Source organism: Globicephala melas, chromosome 6 (genome assembly GCF_963455315.2).
Source record: "Globicephala melas chromosome 6, mGloMel1.2, whole genome shotgun sequence".
NCBI classification, from domain to species: domain Eukaryota; kingdom Metazoa; phylum Chordata; class Mammalia; order Artiodactyla; family Delphinidae; genus Globicephala; species Globicephala melas.
Window position 1 is genome coordinate 51,947,471 of NC_083319.1, and position 20,320 is coordinate 51,967,790.

Sequence of the window (20,320 nt, forward strand, 5' to 3'; positions counted from 1 at the left end):
GTTGTTCGTTGAGTACCTTCCCCCACCCTCCGCAAAAGAGCCTGCAAACTTTTCAGCAGCTCTAAGCTGCGGCCCGGACAGCTGGGGAGGGTCGTGGGCGAAGGGGCGGGGCGAGCAGGGCTTGGGGGGCGGGGGCGCAGAGTGGGCGCGGCCTAACTGCTCCGGAAGTCGCCCCCCATCCCCGGGAGGCTCTGGCTTGGGCGTAGTGACCTGAGTCTTTGCCTGGCTCCCCGGGGTGGGGTGCTTTAGGGTGCCCGCGTAGCGCCTGGGCGTTGCTGCGTCACTGTCCTGCCGGTCTGGTCTCGGTACAAGGAGTTCGCACCCAACTTTCCCTGGGGTGTGGGCAGCGCTGGCCGTTTCCCCCCTTCATTCCCGGGCCCGTCGAATCGAGAAGGGACTTCTTCCTTGGAAGTCCTCACCTCCGCCCACATTCTCCCCAGCAGAGCTTTTTTCCGGGACTGCAGAGGAGCGGGGAGGCGGAAGAGAGTTCCGGAAAGGGGGCTTGCCTCCAGAGCAAACACCAGCGCCCCAGAGCAAACACTTTGGGGAACAGAAACTGTCTTGTTTCTAGAATGTTTCTCTAAATTACCTGAAATTATTTCCTCGGCCTTTTTTGGTTTTTAAAGTCACAGGAGAAAGATTACGTTAAAACTATTTTAAAGGCAGCGCTGCTCTCATTTCATCTCGGAGGGTACATGTTTTACTTTTTCCGTTGGCACCGAAGGTAGACGGGGTCTGCAGGCCGCCCAGGCGACCCTCTTTAAAACCGTGTAGGGACTTGACCGCCGCCTCCAGTCCCCCATGCCCGGCGGGGTGTGCGCGACTCGGCCCAGGAAGCCCCGGGCGCTTGCGGGCCCCGCGGCCCTGGCCCAGTGGGAGCGCTCCGAGCGCGCCCTTTCCCAGTCCCTCCCTTCGACAGCGCGGGGCGGAGGTCGCCGTTCAGGGCCCCCCTCAGATGTTGCAGTGCGGGAGCGACACCCGTGCAGCCACAGCAAAGGATGGGGGCGGGCGCGACCTTGTGTCTAGTCTAGGTCTGAGTAATCTGCACCCGTGGGAGTGCCTACCTCCAGGGTGAGCTGTTGCTGGTCTCGAGAGTTCTAGAATATGAACGACCGCGCAGCCGCGTCTGCAGGGGGCCGCCGGGGTTGAAGGCCGTTTTAGGTCCCGTTTGCTCCGAAAAGCCTCGGCCCCGATGCCAAAATGGTGTGGGGACGTGACCGTCCAGGATGTTCCTTCACACCAGCTGTGTCCCCCGGCCGCCAGACGCAGGTTCAGTGACTCCCCGGTCGCAAGGTCTCTACCCTCTGTCCTGAGACCCAGAGGGCGGCTTCGGGGATGCCATGGGGGTGCACATGAGTCTCTTCCAAATGTGGAAGGGCATTATTGTCACCCCCAAAAATCGATTCCTGGTGGCCCCAGCGCCTCGCTAGACATTTGTTCCCCCCTTTCGATGTGAAGCTGGCCAATGAGTGATGCCGAAGAGGCACGGACAGGGTAAGAGCTGAAAAATTCATGCGTGGGGAGAGGGAGCTCGTTTTCCTGCTTTAAAAGGGCTTTCTAAAAAATAAGTAAAATAAAAGGGCTTTCTGCATGCCCCGGCCTCCAGTGTCACCGTGGTCGCGTTTTAAACAGCAGAATAGGAACCTTGACCTCCCCTCCATGAGAATCCAGCAAAGCAGAAAATTTCCTGATGTATTATACATCCGGGACAATATGAAACTGTCCTTTTGATTAAGTGTTGATTGCGGTCATGAGCGTCCAGTCAGGACATCTTCGGTTTCTCAGCACCGGCACCTGCACTCCGACTTATACGTACGTACATATATAGATTGTGTGTGCGTCAAGAGAAGGAGAACCACACATGCACACTATCTTTCACCCTTTCGCTGTTAATACCTATCACAATTCTATCCAGTTAATTGTGGTTTGAACACACACGTGCACATACAGACACACACACCCCACCCAGCGCAGAACGAGAGAGTGGATCCGGTCTAGTGAGGTTACACTTACTTGTAATCCTCCCCCCTCCCTTTCCAATTTCTTTGATGATTTTTCCCATAAGTGTACAAGCCGCTGGGACTTCGTAGAAGCAGGCTGTTCCTCCTAAATGTGATTCGGACCATATGCTTTCTACATTCATCCCCGCTCCGGCTTTTCTTCTCCGCACTAACTGCTAACACGTTATAGTCACCTTGAAATTTCCTCTGCTATTTTCCAATTAAAAGCTTAATAGCCCTGGAAACGGAGTTCATGTGGTGAAGTTTACCATAGCCCCTTGTTCTGAAAGGCTTTCTGCTGGGATCCCATTATGTGCTTGAATAAACCCTTTCTGCAAACAGAAATGGGACTCTGGGTTGTCAGGTGTTGGGTTACAATAGACTTTGAGGCAGGGGACATTTTACCAACATAAATACAAACCTGTCCCTATAGGGAGATGTTGTCAAATACTGGGTTATGGAAAACATTCCCATCAAATATGAGAAAAGGATTATTGCGCTATATCAAATGAGTATTTAGATCTCAGCCCCCAATGTTCACTGGAGTGAAACGGGGCCCTGGGACCAAATAATGCAAGATGTCCTGCTTGAGTGGCAAAGGGATAGGGTGGCTAGGTGACTGAGGGAGGAGAGTGGGTCGCCTTGGTAGTGGAAATATCCCCCAAACCTGGTGCAGAGCTCTGCTACTTTCCTTTAAAAAAATTCTTTACTCCCAAGTTCCTTATACTCCCTGGTTTCCCTGACCATTTGGAGAAAATCGGGAGAAATTTGGCTTTGGAAACAGTCTGTGGTCCCCGCATTCCCAAGAGACCTGGAGATTTCAGCGCGAAAGTTCCCAGATTCAGTGTCTTTCTAGGCCCTGTAAGTCTCTCCTTAAGTGAAGTGAGTCGCTGTCAACTCCCCACTTCAGGGCCTCTGGCCCTCGGGGCTGCAGGTCACCTAGGCCTCCAGTTTGGAGAGTTTATAAAGTTCCTCACAGTTGTAGTGTTTTTAAGGCTTGTTTTCTTCTTGAAGCTTGGGAGGAGAGATCCATGAGGCGGTGGGTTAGGGGCAAGACTAAGGGGTCTGTTCCCGAAGCAGCTTTGGAGGCAGGCCTCCCAGGGTTAGCTCCCTCTCGGGCTAGGGTTTCCTTATCGCGCCCTACCAGGTCCGCAGGTCTGAAACGGGGGAGGTGGGGGCAGTCAAGTGCTTCAAGGGAAACACACACAAGCAGGTTCCCTTTTTAACCTGCTCCCCTCCTGGAATCACCCTTCTAAACGGAGGGTTGGCTGCTAGAACGCCTGGTGCTACTTGAATTCACAGCAAACACAGTGGGACGTTTTCGGGTTGCTTGTTTGCTTCCAGGGCAGTGCAGAGAAAAGCTGAGAGGACAAGGGCAGCTGTGCCGCCAAACGGTTGGCCATTGCAGCAAACTCGTATACGCCCCGGTTTCGCATTCGATTCGCCCAGACCGCCAAGAGCTGAGTTCAGAGTGCGCTGTCCGGAGCTTGCCGGCAGACGGCTCCGGGACTGCATTCTACCCCGCTTCGCACTGAGCCATTGTGCTACCCTGCGTCGCTGTAACCACCTGCTTTTTATTTTTGTTTTCTTGCACTGCGGGAGAGACTCCGTGCATTTGTGGTGGTAGTCTGCCTTAGGCCAAATCGGCACTCTTAGGGGACTAGAAACACGCAAATAACTATTTCAACAAAGTTTTATGCTGTCATCTTGTGCAAGGGCTCTCCCCCACCCCTACCCAAAGACACTGGGGGTGTGTGTGGCCCCATCCCTTTCCATAACTAGATTGCTGAGTCCGTGGGCATTTGAATTGGGGCACGCGAGACCTCCGTTTATCGATCAAATGCCATTGGGCAGGGAGGAGATCATATGCGGTAACTTTGGGGGCGCTAGCGTGGTTCCTGCGTCCGCTCTCTGTAAGTTTATAGACCCAATACTTAAGCAAATCCCCCATAAGAGCGCTTCCCGGCTTTTCAGGACAGAGACTTTTTAAAATTAAAACGTGGGGAGGAGGGTAGAGAAACTCTGCACCAGAGAGAGAGGACAGTTTTTTCCTTTGAAATAGCCTGCAAAATGGGTCGTCATCCTTGGGCCAGCAGGTTTTCAAAATCAATCATTTTCTTCTACAGCAGCAAAAGAAAAAAATGTTGCACAAGGAAATAAAGCCAACATTTCTCGAACCAATTCCAATGCCCTGCCCCCAACTCCTCCCGCCAGTGGCCGCGGGGCCTGGCTCCCCCCAACTTAAAACCCTCTCGGCTCACTCCGGGAACCAAGTGCACCCGCAGGGCTCTGGTAGGCTCCGGTTCTCGCGGAGCTGTGTTTCTGTGGCCAAGGATGGAAATGAAAGCGGCCTTGGGCTCGGTACCGCCAAATCAGGCCTGGAGGGAAGGGAAGAGAGCGAAGGGCACCTCCACCCTCACCCGCGCTGGTCCTCCCTTCCCCGCCCCGCGTGCACCGCCGCGTCCCGGAGCGCCGCAGTCCCGCCCGCCGCGGGCAGGGGAAGCACAGAGAGCTTGGAGGAGGGGGCCTTGAGCGCCCCCGTGAGAGTGGCCCGACGGCGGATGGCAAGGAAGGTGAAGTGCAGGGAATCGAGGGGCCCGAGCGGAAAGGAAGGAGGCAGGCGTGGAGTGGGGTGGGGAATGCAAGGAGACCTGGACCTCGAGGGTGGGGGTGGGGGTGGCGGTGGGAGGGAGGAGGAGTAGGGGGAGGGCGGCGGAGGAAGTGCCGGGCCCGGCCTGCGCGCGCGGGAGCTGCAGACGAGCTGGCTCAGACCATAATCAGAGTTCTCGCCGGCTCCTGGCAGCCGCCGCAGCGCCTCGGCGAGGGAGGACGTGCCGGCCAAAGCAGCGGCAGGCGGAGACGCAACCGGCGTGAGATTGGTGGAGCGCCAGTCGGGAGGCTGAGGCTGTGAGCGCCGCGGGAGCCGTAAACACGGCTGCAGCCCCTCCGGCCATCCCGGAGCACACGCGGCCGCGGGGACTGCTGGACCAAAGACTGCGCCGCCCGGAGGCCGCCCCTGAGCGGGCCTCCCAACCCGTCGTCCAGCGCGCCCTGACTCGCTCCCGCCGCCAGCCCGCCAGCTCTTCCGGGAGCCCGGGGCATGAACGGCTACGGCTCTCCCTACCTGTACATGGGCGGCCCCGTGTCGCAGCCGCCGCGGGCGCCCTTGCAGCGCACGCCCAAGTGCGCGCGCTGCCGCAACCACGGCGTGCTGTCCTGGCTCAAGGGCCACAAACGCTACTGCCGCTTCAAAGACTGCACCTGTGAGAAGTGCATCCTTATCATCGAGCGGCAGCGGGTCATGGCGGCGCAGGTGGCGCTGCGCAGGCAGCAGGCCAACGAGAGCCTCGAGAGCCTCATCCCCGACTCGCTGCGCTCCCTGCCGGGACCCCCGCCGCCGGGAGACGCCACCTCTGCCCCGCCGCCCTCGCAGCCGTCTCAGCCGCCGCCGCCGCCGCGCCCCGCTGTGGAGTTGGCTGCTGCCGCCGCGCTGCGCTGGGCCGCGGAGCCCCAGCCTGGGGCGCTGCAGGCGCAGCTCGCCAAGCCAGGTAAGAGCAGCTGCGGGGCCGCACTGGGCCCCGCGCGTGGGCGAAAACACTTCCAAGTGGCTATTGCTGCTTTGGCTGGGAGGCTCGGAGGCGAATTTTTGGGAAGATGGCCCGGCCCGGCCTTCCGCCCCAACTCCAGCCGAGCCGGTCCTTACTCTCTCGGCAGAAGCGATCTTCGGTCTGGACCCGGCGAGGTAGGAGGTGAACCCAGGCGCCCACGGGAAAGGCGCCTCGGGCTCGCCAAGTGCCTTCCCCAGGTTAAAGGGGGACGGGTAAATAAAAGAGGTCGAGGCAGGACCACATTAAAATCCGCGTGAGCACACACCACAGTGCGGCCGGGCTTTCTTGCCGCAGGCTTTAGAGGGCCTCGCATTTAGGTGCAAGGCAGGAGCCAAGGCCCAAGGCTTGGATGACTCTGGGTGTTTTTCTCGGCCCCCGGGGAATTTGAGCGAACCCGAAGCCTTTCAAGTAGCCTACTGTGGCCTCCAGCCTCTTGCAGTCTGTTGAAAGAAGCCCTATTTAGAAGCAGTAGTAAACAAGGGCCAGAAAGGCCCCCACACTGATAGCGGGGACTCAGAATCTAGTGCGCCCAGAGTCAACCAACTCCTTTTGCAGAATTGCTCAGGTCCTTTAACACCATTCCGCAGGCAGCCCTCAGCAGTCACCGTGGTCTTAAAGAAACAGAAACAAAACGACCTACAGTGAGGAAGGCCAGCCCTGGAGAGTCCTTTCCCCAGTTCTAGGTGGGCCTGGGCCTCCTCCTGTCCTCTCCTCTCCTCTCCCCTCTGCTCCTCTGCTGTGCTTTAGAGAGCATGGGTCTGCTCTGAACCCTGGAGGTGGGCAGATTCCTCCCCTCACCTCTCCATCCGGTTCCCTCCTTCAGGCCTCCAAAGCCTTGCAAACCCCAGTGGAGCCTTTCCTCCTGGAGAATGTCTAGTTTACCATCCTGCCCAGCCCAAGGGCTCCTTTGATTTTAAGCTCGTAGAATTCTGTGGACAGGTGTTTGGTCTTTCCCTTTCACTGGGGCAGATGTACAAAGGAAAAAAGCCCATCTTCTCAGGGAGGGGGTTGAGGCGTATGCTGGAATTCAGAGATGGAAGGCCCTGGAAGGCCCAAAGCTCTTCTGTGGGCGGAACTAATGGTAGAGCTTCTGCCTACCCCCAGTCTCCCCCCACCCCAAAAAAGACTGTACCTCTGGCTCTTGGAGAGAGGCTTTCAGCAGCACTGCACTGCTGTGCGGAGCCAGGGAAACATTTGGGGTGAGTTGGTAGGCAGCCTGGCAGGTGCAGTCCTGCTGCCCTGTTGCTCCGTTATGCTGTCCAGACCTGAAGCTCTGAGAACATCTTATGGGAAGAGCAGAACTGGGTATTTTAAGGACAGAAGTGAGTTTACTGAACATGGATTTTGTGGATGTTTAATCCAAGGTAGAATATAAGCATTTCCCTGAGTAATGTCCGCCCACTCCCAGTTGACTCTCTTTTGTCAGTGTGATCTCTTCATACTTACAAGTTTGTCACAGAGGAATAGGAGGGGGGCGGGGAAAGGACATTCTTTTTGTTTTTCTCCTTTAAGTTAGAGCAGGTAACTAGGAGAGTTTTGTCTCAGTTCTCCATGCCAGTAACTTTTCTTAACCTTTCCATTTCCAGTTTCTCTGTCTCCATTTCCCCCAACACTAGGTCGGGAGTTTTGAGTTTGTGACAGTGGTAGCATCTTGCAGTGGCCACCTGCCCAAGCAGCACCCGTGTAATAGTGCTTTGGGTTCTGGGGTCCCTGTCCAAGAGGGGATTCTCTTCACATTGTGTGCTGTTCTAACCATTCTTTGGGATAGCCAGAGTTCATGCTTTCTATAGAGTCACAAAACCAAAAATAACCCTGGGAGGCGGGGAGTGAGGGCCAGGCAGAAAGGCCAAGCAGCAGCCTCAGTAGCAGAAGGATACATGCTTGGGGAGAATAGGAGACGGAGACGGCAACTGGACAAACCAGACCTGGTGCCCTCTCTTTTACTCAGAACTAAGTGTTCTGGGATGACCTGAGCCTTTCAAAATGAAAACAAGTAATTGCAAAGGAGAATAGGATTTACCACTAGAAAAGGTCAGAGTGATGGCTTTGGGGGCCTAAACTATCAGGGATCAAATGCTCAGGTCCTAATGCATACGTTGCACATTTATTATGTAACTTTTGTTTTCTGCTTTCAATTGGTTTGGGCCCCATAATTCCATTCAACACCAACAAAAAGCCAGTCACCAATCCGATGATGGCGAGAGAGGGCAGGAAAGGAATAGATAATTGTTTTCCATTAGGAAGGCAAGTATACAAGTGGATCAGTTCTATGCAATGCTTTGTACAGAGAAAGCCCATTTGGGTTTTAAGTTAGGGAAAACGGCCTGAATGGGACTGTATGGATTTTTCCTTTTTTGGCAGTTGTTCTTATGATGCATTTGTATGTAACATACCAGGCGTATTGAGAAGCTTGTCAGATACGGTCCTTGGCAAGTAGCTCACTATGTAGAGAAGTAAGTGAAGCTCTGTTTGAATGGTAGTAAGTTACATGTACAGTAAGTTCACAGACCATTAGGAATCTCTAAATATCTCCTGGTGGTTTATGGAGATTTGTTTCTTTGTGATTTCAGTGTCAAAAACATGGTTGGTCTCTTTAGTACATAGCTGTGGAGACATTTGCTTTTTTTGTTGGCTCCAAATGCAAGTGCACAAACACACAGAGTCTTTCCCCCTCTCCAGAAATCCTTGTGAAAAGTACACGCCCTAGAGAAGGGAATGTTTGCTGGGCACCGCTGGAGAAAAAAACACCCAGTTCAGGGAGCCACATTAATACCAAGACTCAGTTTTGTAGGTGGAATAAATTTCCTTCCCCAATTCTGCTTCCGATTCTTTAAAGGAACAGGGATTGTTTTATCTAACGGTGTATCATGTTTAACATCCCTTTTAATGTGGAGGTGGTTGTAAGGAGAATTTTCATATTCTCAGGTTGTAACTTCTAGCAATGGATTAAAGCTTTTTTTTTTTTTTTTTTTCCGTTTTGGGTGTACATTTCCCCTGCTCCTAGATTATCATCTACGACTGGCCTGGAATTACTAGATTTTGATTGAGCCCCAAATTCTAGTCTAAGCTCCTTTAAATCTATCCTATTGATGCGTTTCTCTTTCATTTCCTCTTCACTCCCCCCTCCTTCCCGTCAGGAAAATACCTTGGGAAGCTTGAACACCTTTCAGCTCTTAGAGTATCTGAGTCAGCAGCCTCAACCAGCCAAGCCAGCCTTTCAGGGCCTGGGCTGTAGAGCTGAGGAAAGTTAGGGGTCACGACCAAGGTGAGAGGCTGAAGTTACATTCCTCTGTTTGGCTTCCTCCCCCACACCCTACCCTTGCTCCAGGAGAGTGGCCGGGGTCTCCTCAGGCTGCCAGAGGAAAGGGCTGTGGCTACAGATGCTTCCTAGGTTTACATCTGCCATCAAAATAAATACGTAAAGAAGTTGTTAAAAAATTTCTTAAAGGAAAAGAAATCTAAAACATCCTATTTGATTAGGAGTAAGAGAGCAGGATTAACTGGGAAAGTAGGGTCTCCTTTCTTGTTTATGTCTCCTGAAATGGAGAGAACAAGAGACCTACAGGAAGGGAAGTGGGGAGATTTTGGAAAACTGCCTTTATTTGATTTGACCTCCTGGCCGGCACCTCCTAGCATCTTTGTGCTTGCTCTGGGCTTTTCAGCTCCAGCTTGATTAGGTCCTGTCTGGTCAGCTTCCTAGTTTTAAATTTTACTTTAATTTTTTAAAAAAAGAGACACGCACCTGCATGGATGAATGTTGCCAGAACACCGGTCCAGGCCAGGATGGGAAATTCTCCACGGCTAGAGGCTGAAGCAAAGGAAAAGTGGGAGAGACCTCAGAGTCACTCATGAAGGGTAGCTACGAATTTAAAACAGGGTCTGGGTATTTCAGACGCTTTTATTTGGGCCGAGGGGCCTGACTCAGAGTTGCATTTTAAAAAGCAAAAACCAACCAAACGAAAAGGAAGAAGCGAGACCGCACTGGTCTTCTCCTAAACCTTACCCACGGCTGGCTCTGGAGGGCGGACGCCGGGCTGCTCACAGCTCCGGGCCTTTCCCACCGGTGCCCAGCGAGTTGCCGAGTTACGGACCGGCTTCTTGGGCCCCGGCGCAGCCGAGAGCGCAGCGAGTGGAAGTGCGGGGCGGCGGCTCAGGGACCCCGGGCCGGGTCAGGGATGGATGGGACGCCGGGAGAGGCCCGTGCGGTGGCAGCAGCGCGCTCGCGGCTCCCCTGCGGCCGCCCTGGACCACTGTTCTCTTGCACCCAATTCCCGTGGCACCGCCGCTGCGGCGGCACCTTCCACTCGCGCTCAGCCCCGTGGGCTGGGTTAGACCCCGCCTGTTCGGTTGGTTGCCCGATTTAGCAAAAAACCTGCAAATAAACACAAAAAAGGGATATCAAATATTGTATGGGGCACACTTGTACTGAAACATTGTGATTTTTGCTAAGTGCAGGTTTAACTGGGCATCCTGCTATTTTATCTGGCAACCCTAGGCCTCCGGGGCGGGCCCAGCCCTAAAGTCCTCGAGGGCGCCCCTCGGGGTGGGCGTAGCTCTGGCGGGTCTCCCAGCCTCTTTCTCCCTGTGGAGCCCGAGCTACCCCCCTCCCCGCCCCCCGCCCCCGCCGGCTCGGAGAGGCGCTGGTGTCCATCTTGTGGATCTGAGCACAGGGTGGACAGGAAAACGGGAGCGTTTTCCACGTCTGGGAACCACAGAGTTCCACTGCCATCCAGGACAGAACCTCCCCCCACCTAACACACCCCTCTGGGTTATAAATCTGGCAGGATAGCCGTGCTCTCGACTTACACAACCAACTCGTCTTTTCCCTGATGGATGAACTCCCGGGTTTAAAAGATTACAGTAATCACAGGAGGACAGTGTAAAGCTAATCTGATAGCAATAACTTTCGGGGAAGGTCAGGCTCAAGTGAAATGTTACCGAGCAACGGGCATTTTGTTTGCAAAATACAATCAAAGAGCATTGATGAGAAATTCTTTGCTGCAGCGAGTCAGCACTCTCAGCTAACAGCTTTACAGAGGGAAAGGGAGTGAATCTTCATACATCAACGTCCCCGGAAGACTTGGAGCCCCTTTCTGGAAATGTTGGACGTTTTCCTGACGGGAAGGCAGGCAGAACCCAGTGAACACCTACGTGCCTGCCTGCCTCTCCTTTCCCTTTCTTTGCCTCTTTCGTTTCTCCAGCTTCCCTCCTTTCTTCAGCTTTTTAACCTGTTGCGGCCCCTCAGCCATTAGTCAATCGGGTCCCTGGACCCCCATGTCTAGTGTGATGTGACTCTGGTGGCACAGTGGGCCTTGCACCGGGGTTTACATGGGCGCTCGTGGCAGAGGTTGCGGCCTGAGTGGTGGAACATTGGTCATCGCGGGGCCCATCACCTTGGGATCCTGTCACATCCCTCCCAAGAGTCGCCCAATGGCTTTAGTGAGTCACTGCAAACTACTGTTCTCTGAAGAAACTAGGGGAAACTAAAACATAACTAGGTGGGTTTTTTTTTTGCATTTTATTATACAGTTAAACAGCTATAAAAAATAAGCACAATCAACTACTGAGTAACAATATTATGGAAAACTTAACATTCAGAACATCGGTTTTCTACCGAATCTCTGGTCTCTTTTGATCGCAGTGACTGGGCAGACTTAAATTTTACAAAGGTGGGGTCAGTGTTCTGCTTGTTTCCCCCCACTAAGTATCCCTTGTTTCGTTCAGTAGATGTTCCACTCATAGGCTTTATGTGTGAATGTTTACAGCAACATTCCCTCCCATGAATACAGCAGTCTGCCCAGCTGCTGGCCTTTGGGTTACTTGCTGTGTTTCAATATAAAATACAACTCACTGCACAGATAACTTGGAATTTTTGCAAAATATTCTTTAGTAAACTGTAAGCCTCTCAGTGGCCAAGAGGCAAATGCTTTGATCATCTCTGTGTAATCTTACCCAGCACAGTGCCTGGGCACAGAGTGAAGGATTTAATGATATTCGTTACATAGGTGGACGAATAAGTAGCCAGTTGCATTTTTATAACTGCCAAACACACTTGTAGATTTACAGGTAATTGCCCTCCTGCTTCTTGAAAAGTGTTCCTTTCAGAGTCAAGAAAGAGGTCAAAACTAAATTGTTGCAGGACTTACAAAGTCCAGAGTTGCAGTCCACACTTCCTTAAGTCTAGCCCTTTCTATATCAATGTCCGCCAAAGTGTTGGTCCCCAGGAATCATCTTGATTTCTTCCTATGTTATTAAGCCAGTGTCATTAATGATTTTAAAAAAGCAAACATGACTATGTATTTTTAGTTTTCACAAGGTCCCACCCCCCAGCCCCCGGAAGAAAAGGAAAGATGTTAGACTGACGTTCATTCCCTGCTGTATATTGGGTTTTCACCCATTCACGTTTTTATGATTCAGCATTTCTAGTGGGAGATAAGGATAACAGAAAATGTAAAAATCGTGTCTCCTGTTTGAATTCTGACTGGGCAGGGGTCTTTTCTGGAAGCCCCATCCAGCTGGGGCTCTTCCTGGCCATTGCTATAAGATTTGTGTACTTTGAAAACGACCCATCAGGGAACAGTTATTGAGAGGTATGTTCCCCAGAGCTCAAGTGAACAGATGAGGGCGTGACAGTCCATGTTTGAAAATGCGTGACATGATTTCAAAAGGAAACAAAAAAGTCCAGTGACTTTTGCACTAGGAAGCAGCGCTCTTTATGCCAGTGCTTTCGTGTTTTTATTCTGGATGTATGCTATATTTTATTTTCGTAGATAGAAAGAATGGATAAGACCCCCACACCTAAGTGAGGAAGATGCTCTTCTTCATGTCAGGAGCGGAATGTTTTGCATATGTGGCAGGCTTCCTCAACATCTTTCAAATAAATACTTAGCACTTTTTTTTTTTTAAAACTGCATTTTCATATGAAAAAAATCCACTGAAGAAAGTTAAAATTTGCAAACTGTACTTTTAGATCGGAAGTCACTTTTCTGTGGGTGTTCATTCTCTCTCCTTAAAGTCTTGTAGCTATCTCATGGCATAGATATATTGTGAAGTTGGAGCATTGGTTTCCATAGCAACAGTGTCCTTCTCAACGGAGTATCTACTTTTTCAAAAAAATACCTTTACCCTTGTGAAGAGTTTATTTCAGGGATGGCTGTGAGTGTTTCTACATCGTGAAAAATATGAAATTGAAGAGTGAACATTTGGTAAGATTTTTTTAAATATCTAGAAGTTTAGCTTTAAAAATAGAAGATTATATCACTTTCAGTAACTGGTTTGTAATATCAGATGAGAGTGATTTCTTTCTACTTCTGGTCTAGTAGTTTTTGGCACCTATATACTAGGAGTAAAAATATTCTCAATTGAAATATATTCTTACTCTTTAATGTTCTAGGAATTAGGGTGTCCGTTTCAAGGAGAAAGAGGTTAAAGCATTTGGGGAGTATTTCCTTTTTCATTTTGATACTGGGCAGTTTCACATTTCTATATCTGGAAAGGCCTTTGTGTTTTAAACCAACCGGAACAATTTGTAAAGTTCATTTAGGGAAAAATCTACAGATGTAAAGAAACACCCGTTATTAAATTACGCTTTATCACTGGGCCCAAAACTCACCCTCTATAATTACTTGTGAAAGTCTGTATTTATGACAGTAATTTACAATACTTCTAGTTCAGGCACAACAATACAACCGTACTTGACACCGCAAATTTGCTGGGCTCGTATGTTCCGACCTTTAGAAATTATCGCTGGGTAAGGAGTTATTCTTGGTACAAGGTGAGAGGCTGGCCTTCCCTTGCCCGGTTCTGAATCCCCAGCAGCCTTGGATGTTGTCTTGGTGTCTGCTTACCTGGCACCCCTTAGCAGGACGTGATGCGTTGCTCAGGTGTGTGGGCACCACGGGTGTGTCCCACTCACTGCTTCCTTCAATGGCTTCCGTCTCCCCTTTGAGTACAGTATAAACAGTGCTGAACTCAGCTGGTTGGAATGTTCTGAATTTGTAGATTTGATTCCTGTGACATCCGATTAGACTTTCTCACTTTTTGGCCATAGCCTGCCCACCCCTTTGGAGAGGCTGATCAGCCCGGAAATCTTCAGAGAGAAAGTGTGGCTGAATCAGCACAACCCGCCACACTCTTTGAGAAGTCACCAGAAGCTCTTGCTGCGCTGGGGATGTCACCGTGGCAGGTGCAAAGGGTAGCACAAGAAAATATGAAAGAGGCCTCGTGCAGTCTAGGGGTTCACAATTGGTAAACAAGCTGCCAATCATAGAGGATTCTACCGTGGCCCGTTCTGCAGATCCGGAAAATAGCTTCAAAAGTTAAATTTTGTATTGTCTGATTTAGAGTCCTGCCGTCCAATATCCAGTTGATTGGGACAGTATGTCCTTTACCATCTTGAAAAAAATACTACATTTTCAAAATGGTAGATATGACAGATTAGCCAGAACATCATTTCTTAGTTCCCTTTTGGCTAAACTTCTGCCCTTTGAATCACTTTCTTCTGGCGTCTAAAGCATTCTGTGGAAGACTAAGCTTGGTAATAGAGCTCGAAGCATTTTCCCCAAATGTCTTCGGTGTTTGCAGCTCATCCAGAGTGGGGAAAAGTTACCTTTTAAAGTGGGAAGGTATTTTTAGGTTCACACATTTCTTTTAAAAATATCACAATCAGAGCTTTTTAGCTGTATTTACATACCTTTTTGTTTCCTAGAAGAACCAGTTGTTCCTTGCTTTAAAAAAAAAAACCCAACAAACCACCATCCCCTGTATTGCTATGACACTGTGTATCATATTTCTTGCACTTTTTCATTGTGGTAAAATATACATAACATAAAATTTACTATTTTAACCTTTTTTTAGGGACACAATATAGTGGCTTTAAGTATTTTCACAATGTTGTGTGGCCATCACCACTTTCCATTTTCAGAACTTTTTCATCATCCCTAACTGAAACTCAGTACCCATTAGACAGTAAGTCCCCCTTACCCCCTGCCCTAGCCCCCGGTAATACCATTTGACTTTCTGTCACTATGAGTTTGCCTATTCTAGGTACGTTATATAAGTGGAATCATAGAATATTTGTCCTTTTGTGTCTGCCTTACTTCACTTAGCGTGATTCATCCACATTGTAGCATGTGTGAGAATTTCATTCCTTTTTGAGGCTGAATAATATTCCATTATATGAATGGACCACATGTTGTTTATCCATTCATCCATCTTTTTTTTTTTGGCGGTACGCGGGCCTCTCACTGTTGTGGCCTCTCCCGTTGCGGAGCACAGGCTCCGGACGCGCAGGCTCAGCGGCCATGGCTCATGGGCCCAGCCGCTCCGCGGCATGTGGGATCCTCCTGGACCGGGGCGCGAATCTGCATCCCCTGCATCGGCAGGCGGACTCTCAACCACTGCGCCACCAGGGAAGCCCCCTTCATCCATCTTTGATGGACACTTGGTTGCTTCCACTCTTTGGCTCTTGTGGATAATGCTGCTGTGAACATTTGTGTTCCATGTGTGCAGATTTGCTGCTTAGCAAATTCTGCCTGGTTGTGTTTGCTTTCCCCCTTGCACATGCGTCTTATTTCCCCAACTTGGTAATAAATGCCACAAGTTAGGGGCCAGTCTTATACATCCTGGTATTTTCCACCCTTTATTCTGTTTTCCTCAGTGTCTTGCAGGTTACAGCAATACAAGTACTTGATGCTGACAATAATAGATAATGAAAGCTAAAGAAATAAGAAAACTGTTTAGAGGAGCACAGTATTGAAAACATTATTTTATGTCCATATTTTCCCCAGGAGAGTATTTGACTTGTTTTCCCAAGCTCCGCTGAGCAGGGGCCAAGATCCAATTGTGTGTTGAGTTCAGTGCTGAGTTAGCATACTGCAACCGTCCGCTTATTGTCAAGTGTTTAACGATAGCGTAACACCAAGAGGTAGGCGTGGGGTCCTGAGTCAGGAAAATGTAGGCAGGTCTAGCTGATTAGAATATGAAGATATGGAAGCTTTTTTGTTGCTGTTTTTCTCGTTGGGATCAAGGACAAATACCACATTAACCCAGGGGGTGAAAACTGGGATTCCAGTCCTAGGAAGTTGCAGGAGAGGATATGTCAAATTTCTCTTGCAAAAATAGGTGTTTTGTGCATATCCCAGAGTTGTTACAGAAAGCAGAAATGGCTTCATGTGTGTGGGTTGCAACTGACCCCCACATGGACACTTGATATTTTGTACTGGAAAAAGAAGCAGTGTACATAAAATGCAAATTTGGGACAACTAAATTTGTATCAGATTTATAATTGAAAGTTTCACGGATATAGTTTAAGAGTTTCTTAAAGTATTTATTTATGCCTAAGACATATTTATTGCTTTGTGAAGAATCAAAGTTTTGTTTTTCAATTATAATTAAGGTACATCCCATATTAGAACAATGCTCATAAATGGGCCTTTGTTTCAGGCTTTTTATTTACTTTTAAAAATAAATTAGTTTTCTTTATTTCTGGCTGCGTTGGGTCTTTGTTGCTGCACGCGGGCTTTCTCTGGTTGCGGCGAGCGGGGGCTACTCTTCATTGCGGTGCGCAGGCTTCTCACTGCGGAGGCTTCTCTTGTTGCGGAGCACGGGCTCTAGGCACGCAGGCTTCGGTAGTTGTGGTTCACGGGCTCCAGAGCGCAGGCTCAATGGTTGTGGCGCATGGGCTTAGTTGTTCCACAGCGCGTGGGATCTTCCCGGACCAGGGATCGAACTCATGTCCCCTGTATTGGCAGGTGGATTCTTAACCACTGCACCACCAGGGAAGTCCCTGTTTAAGCGTTTTAAAATAAACAACAACAAATAGGAGGAGATGGATTTTAGAAGCTGCTTTGATGAAATTTCACCAGCTGGCTATCTACACATAATCAGGTGTGCCCACTGAGAAGGCGACAATGAGGCTATTCAGGCAGGGCAGTGGATAAAAATCCACTAGCATATAGCTTGTTAATAAAGAATATGTTTCTTTATTATTAAGATCTCTTAGAGCCTACTTCTGCAAGCAGACCAATCTTACTTATTTACTCCTACCTTCCTTCCTTCCTTCCTTCCTTCCTTCCTTCCTTCCTTCCTTCCTTCCTTCCTTTCTGTCTGTTTAGCACCGTAATACTAGCCCTTGTGGGGGGGTGATGTCTTAAGTCAAAATGTTAAATTTGCAACTGGTTTACTTCACGGCAAATCTCTGCTTTATTTGGGAAGCTTTTTGTTTTGTTTCTCTCTTCTTTTAATATAGTTCAGGAAGGTATCTTGAAGTTCTCTCCATGAACTTTACTAATGAAACAGTTCATGAAAACCTGTCTGCTTCTTGCAGCCCAGGTCCTGGAGTTATGGACGCACTGCTTCACTGGTGGATCTTGCTCCCTGGCAGTTTCAGAAGCCTTCTCCAGCCATTTCCTTCTTTCTCTCTGTAGCCTGTCCCACATCCAGATTTCACAGCTGGTTTTGCTTACCCTCTAGTGTGGGTTATAGGCAACCAAGTCTGCCAGGACCTTGAGTGGGCTTTTAAGAAAAATTTCAATGTATAGAGGCTGCCTGTATCACTTTGGCAATCATATCGACTAGTTATTGTACATGGTATCCTGATGAAACATACTGACGACTAGTTCACAGAACATTTGACACAAAATCTGCCTATGGGAAAATGGATTTAAAATATTAAAATTTCCCATGGGTATATGCGTCGTGCGCTGGCTGTTAATGTCTTTGAATGACACCGGCCACCTCATTTGCAGAAGAGGGACCGGAAGACAAGCCTGGGTTCATTTTCCTGTTCTTCCCTGGATGGTGTTTATCCCCAGCCTGGCCCCTATTTAGATTGTTAGCACTAGACAGCCACATCTGTGGTTGTAGGTATCGTGTTTCCGTTCTGTGTTGAAGGCAAGCTTCCCTGCACACACCATTCTGAGAAATCACTCCGATTTCTAGATCTTTATTTCCAGGTATTTTTTTCCCATTTGCCAGTGACACACTGGATATTTTTAAGGCTTGCAGTATGTTATAACCCACAAGGAAGCAGTTCCCCTTGCAGAAAGCCCATGTAGGGCCCTCTCCTGAGCACATCTGTTCCCCTTTACACACACCAGGAAAGGATTAACCCAGCTGTTCTCTGCTTTTCAGATTTGACTGAAGAACGACTCGGGGACAGCAGCACAGCGGACACCACTGAGACCTTCAGTGACAAAGACACGGACCAGAGGAGCTCCCCGGACGTGGCCAAAAGTAAGGGCTGCTTCACGCCAGAGAGCCCCGAGATAGTGTCGGTGGACGAAGCGGGGTATGCGGTCCAGAAGAACGGAGGCAGCTCTGAGAGCCGACCCGACAGCCCCAAGTATCCCGGGGAGCAGAATCACCTCCTGATCGAGGGCCCCTCGGGGACCGTGTCTCTGCCCTTCAGCTTGAAAGCCAACAGACCGCCCCTGGAAGTGTTAAAAAAAATATTCCCCAATCAGAAGCCCACGGTGCTGGAGCTGATCCTGAAGGGCTGCGGGGGCGACCTGGTGAGCGCCGTGGAGGTCCTGCTCTCCAGCCGCACCTCCAGCTTGGCCACAGACCGAACTGCGGCAGAGCCCGAGGGCCTGGTGCTGCCCTCCAGCGGGCACATCTTTGAACACACCTTGAGCTCCTACCCCATCTCCTCTTCCAAATGGTCCGTGGGCTCGGCCTTCAGAGTCCCAGACACGTTGCGGTTTTCCGCCGACTCCAGTAACGTGGTCCCCAACCCCCTGGCCGTGCCCCTGCAGCACCCGTTCCCCCAGCCCCCCCGGTACCCTCTGATGCTGAGGAATACTTTGGCGAGAAACCAGTCGAGCCCCTTTCTTCCCAACGATGTCACCCTGTGGAACACCATGACGTTGCAGCAACAGTACCAGCTGAGGTCCCAGTACGTCAGCCCTTTCCCCACTAACTCTACCAGCGTCTTCAGAAGCTCACCTGTCCTCCCCGCCCGCGTCCCCGAAGACCCTCGGATACCCATCCCTGACGATGGGTGTCCCATCGTGTCAAAGCAGTCCATTTACGCCGAGGACGACTATGACGAGAGGTCTGACTCCTCAGACTCTAGAATACTCAACACTTCATCTTAAAGTGCTACCCGATGGGTGGTGACCAGGTGACATTGTCTGTGCATTTGAACCCTGGGCCCCCCTTGAGGAGAGGCCACATCCTGTGTATACCTTTTCCTTCTGTTTCACAAAGTGACTGTGCTTGATTCTATACCTTAGCAATAAAAACATAACTTATTTAATTTCTTGCACTTCACTGGAAAATGCCAAATAGCTCTGCTCTGTGGCTTTAGTGCTGAATGTTCGTTGTAAAAGAGAATAGTCTTGGGAAAGCCTTGGGCCCATGGAAGATTTATTTGGGGATGTAGAGCTGAAGGTCAGCCTTGCCCCTAAACTGAGCCTGGAATGTTCAATAAAATAGTATACTTGAATGAAATTTTTTTTTTTTTTTTGCGGTACACGGGCCTCTCCCGTTGCGGAGCACAGGCTGTGGACGCGCAGGCTCAGCGGCCATGGCTCACGGGCCCAGCCGCTCCGCGGCATGTGGGATCTTCCCGGACCGGGTCACAAACCCGCGTCCCCTGCATCGGCAGGCGGACTCTCAACCACTGCGCCACCAGGGAAACCCCTTGAATGAAATTTTGTAAAAGAGGATTCCTTAGGATATGTGAAACCTAAAGGCAGTGGTTCGGTTGCAAACGGACTATAAACAGGGACCTTATACTCCTATGCTAAAAATCCTTGCATTTTAAAGAGAGACTGCACTTAATAGAGTGAACCGCTCACATGCTTATTTAAGCTTGGACAGTTTTCAGAGACAAACTCCATTAAGAATTATCCTTTTCACATGGCTGAATCGAAACGTGTAATGTCAATGTCAGTGTAAAGCCAATCACAGCTGTGAACTGCATGAAACGTATTGTGAAATGAACACAAGATTAAGCTTTGTCAGGTTAATGTAGCATGCTAAGGACTCTAGAAAAAAATAAACTAAGGAGATGATCTTGGTTTATGTCATTTCTACTTGTGGAAAGAGGATCTCTAAAAATAGAAACTTGATATAAAAGCTACTTACCAGTGCATGGATCAAGGCTTCAGTTAAAGGCGATGTCCCTTGAGAAATATGAATGGCAAAGTTTGGGGGCTGCATTCAGAAAGACAGAATTTATTTTTCAAGAATAGACATAATTCAGTCCCTCCATCCGTTTGTTTCTTCAACAGATAATTATTGAGTGCCTATTATGTGTAAGAGGATGCTCTTTGTATGTTATTGTCCGAGTTACCTGCCCGTTGAGTCCAAGACAGCAGGGATTATATGATGGAGAATCTCATTAAAAACAAAGTAAAAATGAAAACATCTACAGTGTGGAAAGTAAGCAAAGTGCATAGCACGGTACCTGACACAGAGAAAGTACTCCATCCGTGAGAGCAGTTACTCCTGTTAAGTTCAGTATATCCTCCTATTTGCATTCAGGATGAAGAAGTGGATTCCCTCATTTTCGCTTGGAGAAGATGCCATTCTGGCTTTGGGGGATGACCACAGCGAAACTTCAGGGCTTTTCCCCTTCATTTAAAAAGCATTTTGGGGGGGCTACTGTATGTGGCAAACTTCTTGCTCAGGTATTTTTAAAAGTGAGTTTTAGAACAATCATGTGCAGTGGTGCTCACACCAACCACTTCTTACTCCTTTCTTCAG

The 20,320-nt window shown here is 49.6% G+C and overlaps 1 protein-coding gene across 1 annotated transcript; it reads left to right on the top strand.

Moving 5' to 3' along the window:
* Positions 1–5,100: 5,100 nt before the first annotated feature.
* DMRT3 (doublesex and mab-3 related transcription factor 3) lies at positions 5,101–18,854 on the top strand. The gene is made up of 2 exons (XM_030877194.3): positions 5,101–5,548; positions 17,741–18,854. The coding sequence occupies exons 1-2, from the start codon at positions 5,101–5,103 to the stop codon at positions 18,703–18,705; spliced, it is 1,413 nt and encodes a 470-aa protein (XP_030733054.1). The 3' UTR covers positions 18,706–18,854.
* Positions 18,855–20,320: the final 1,466 nt, after the last annotated feature.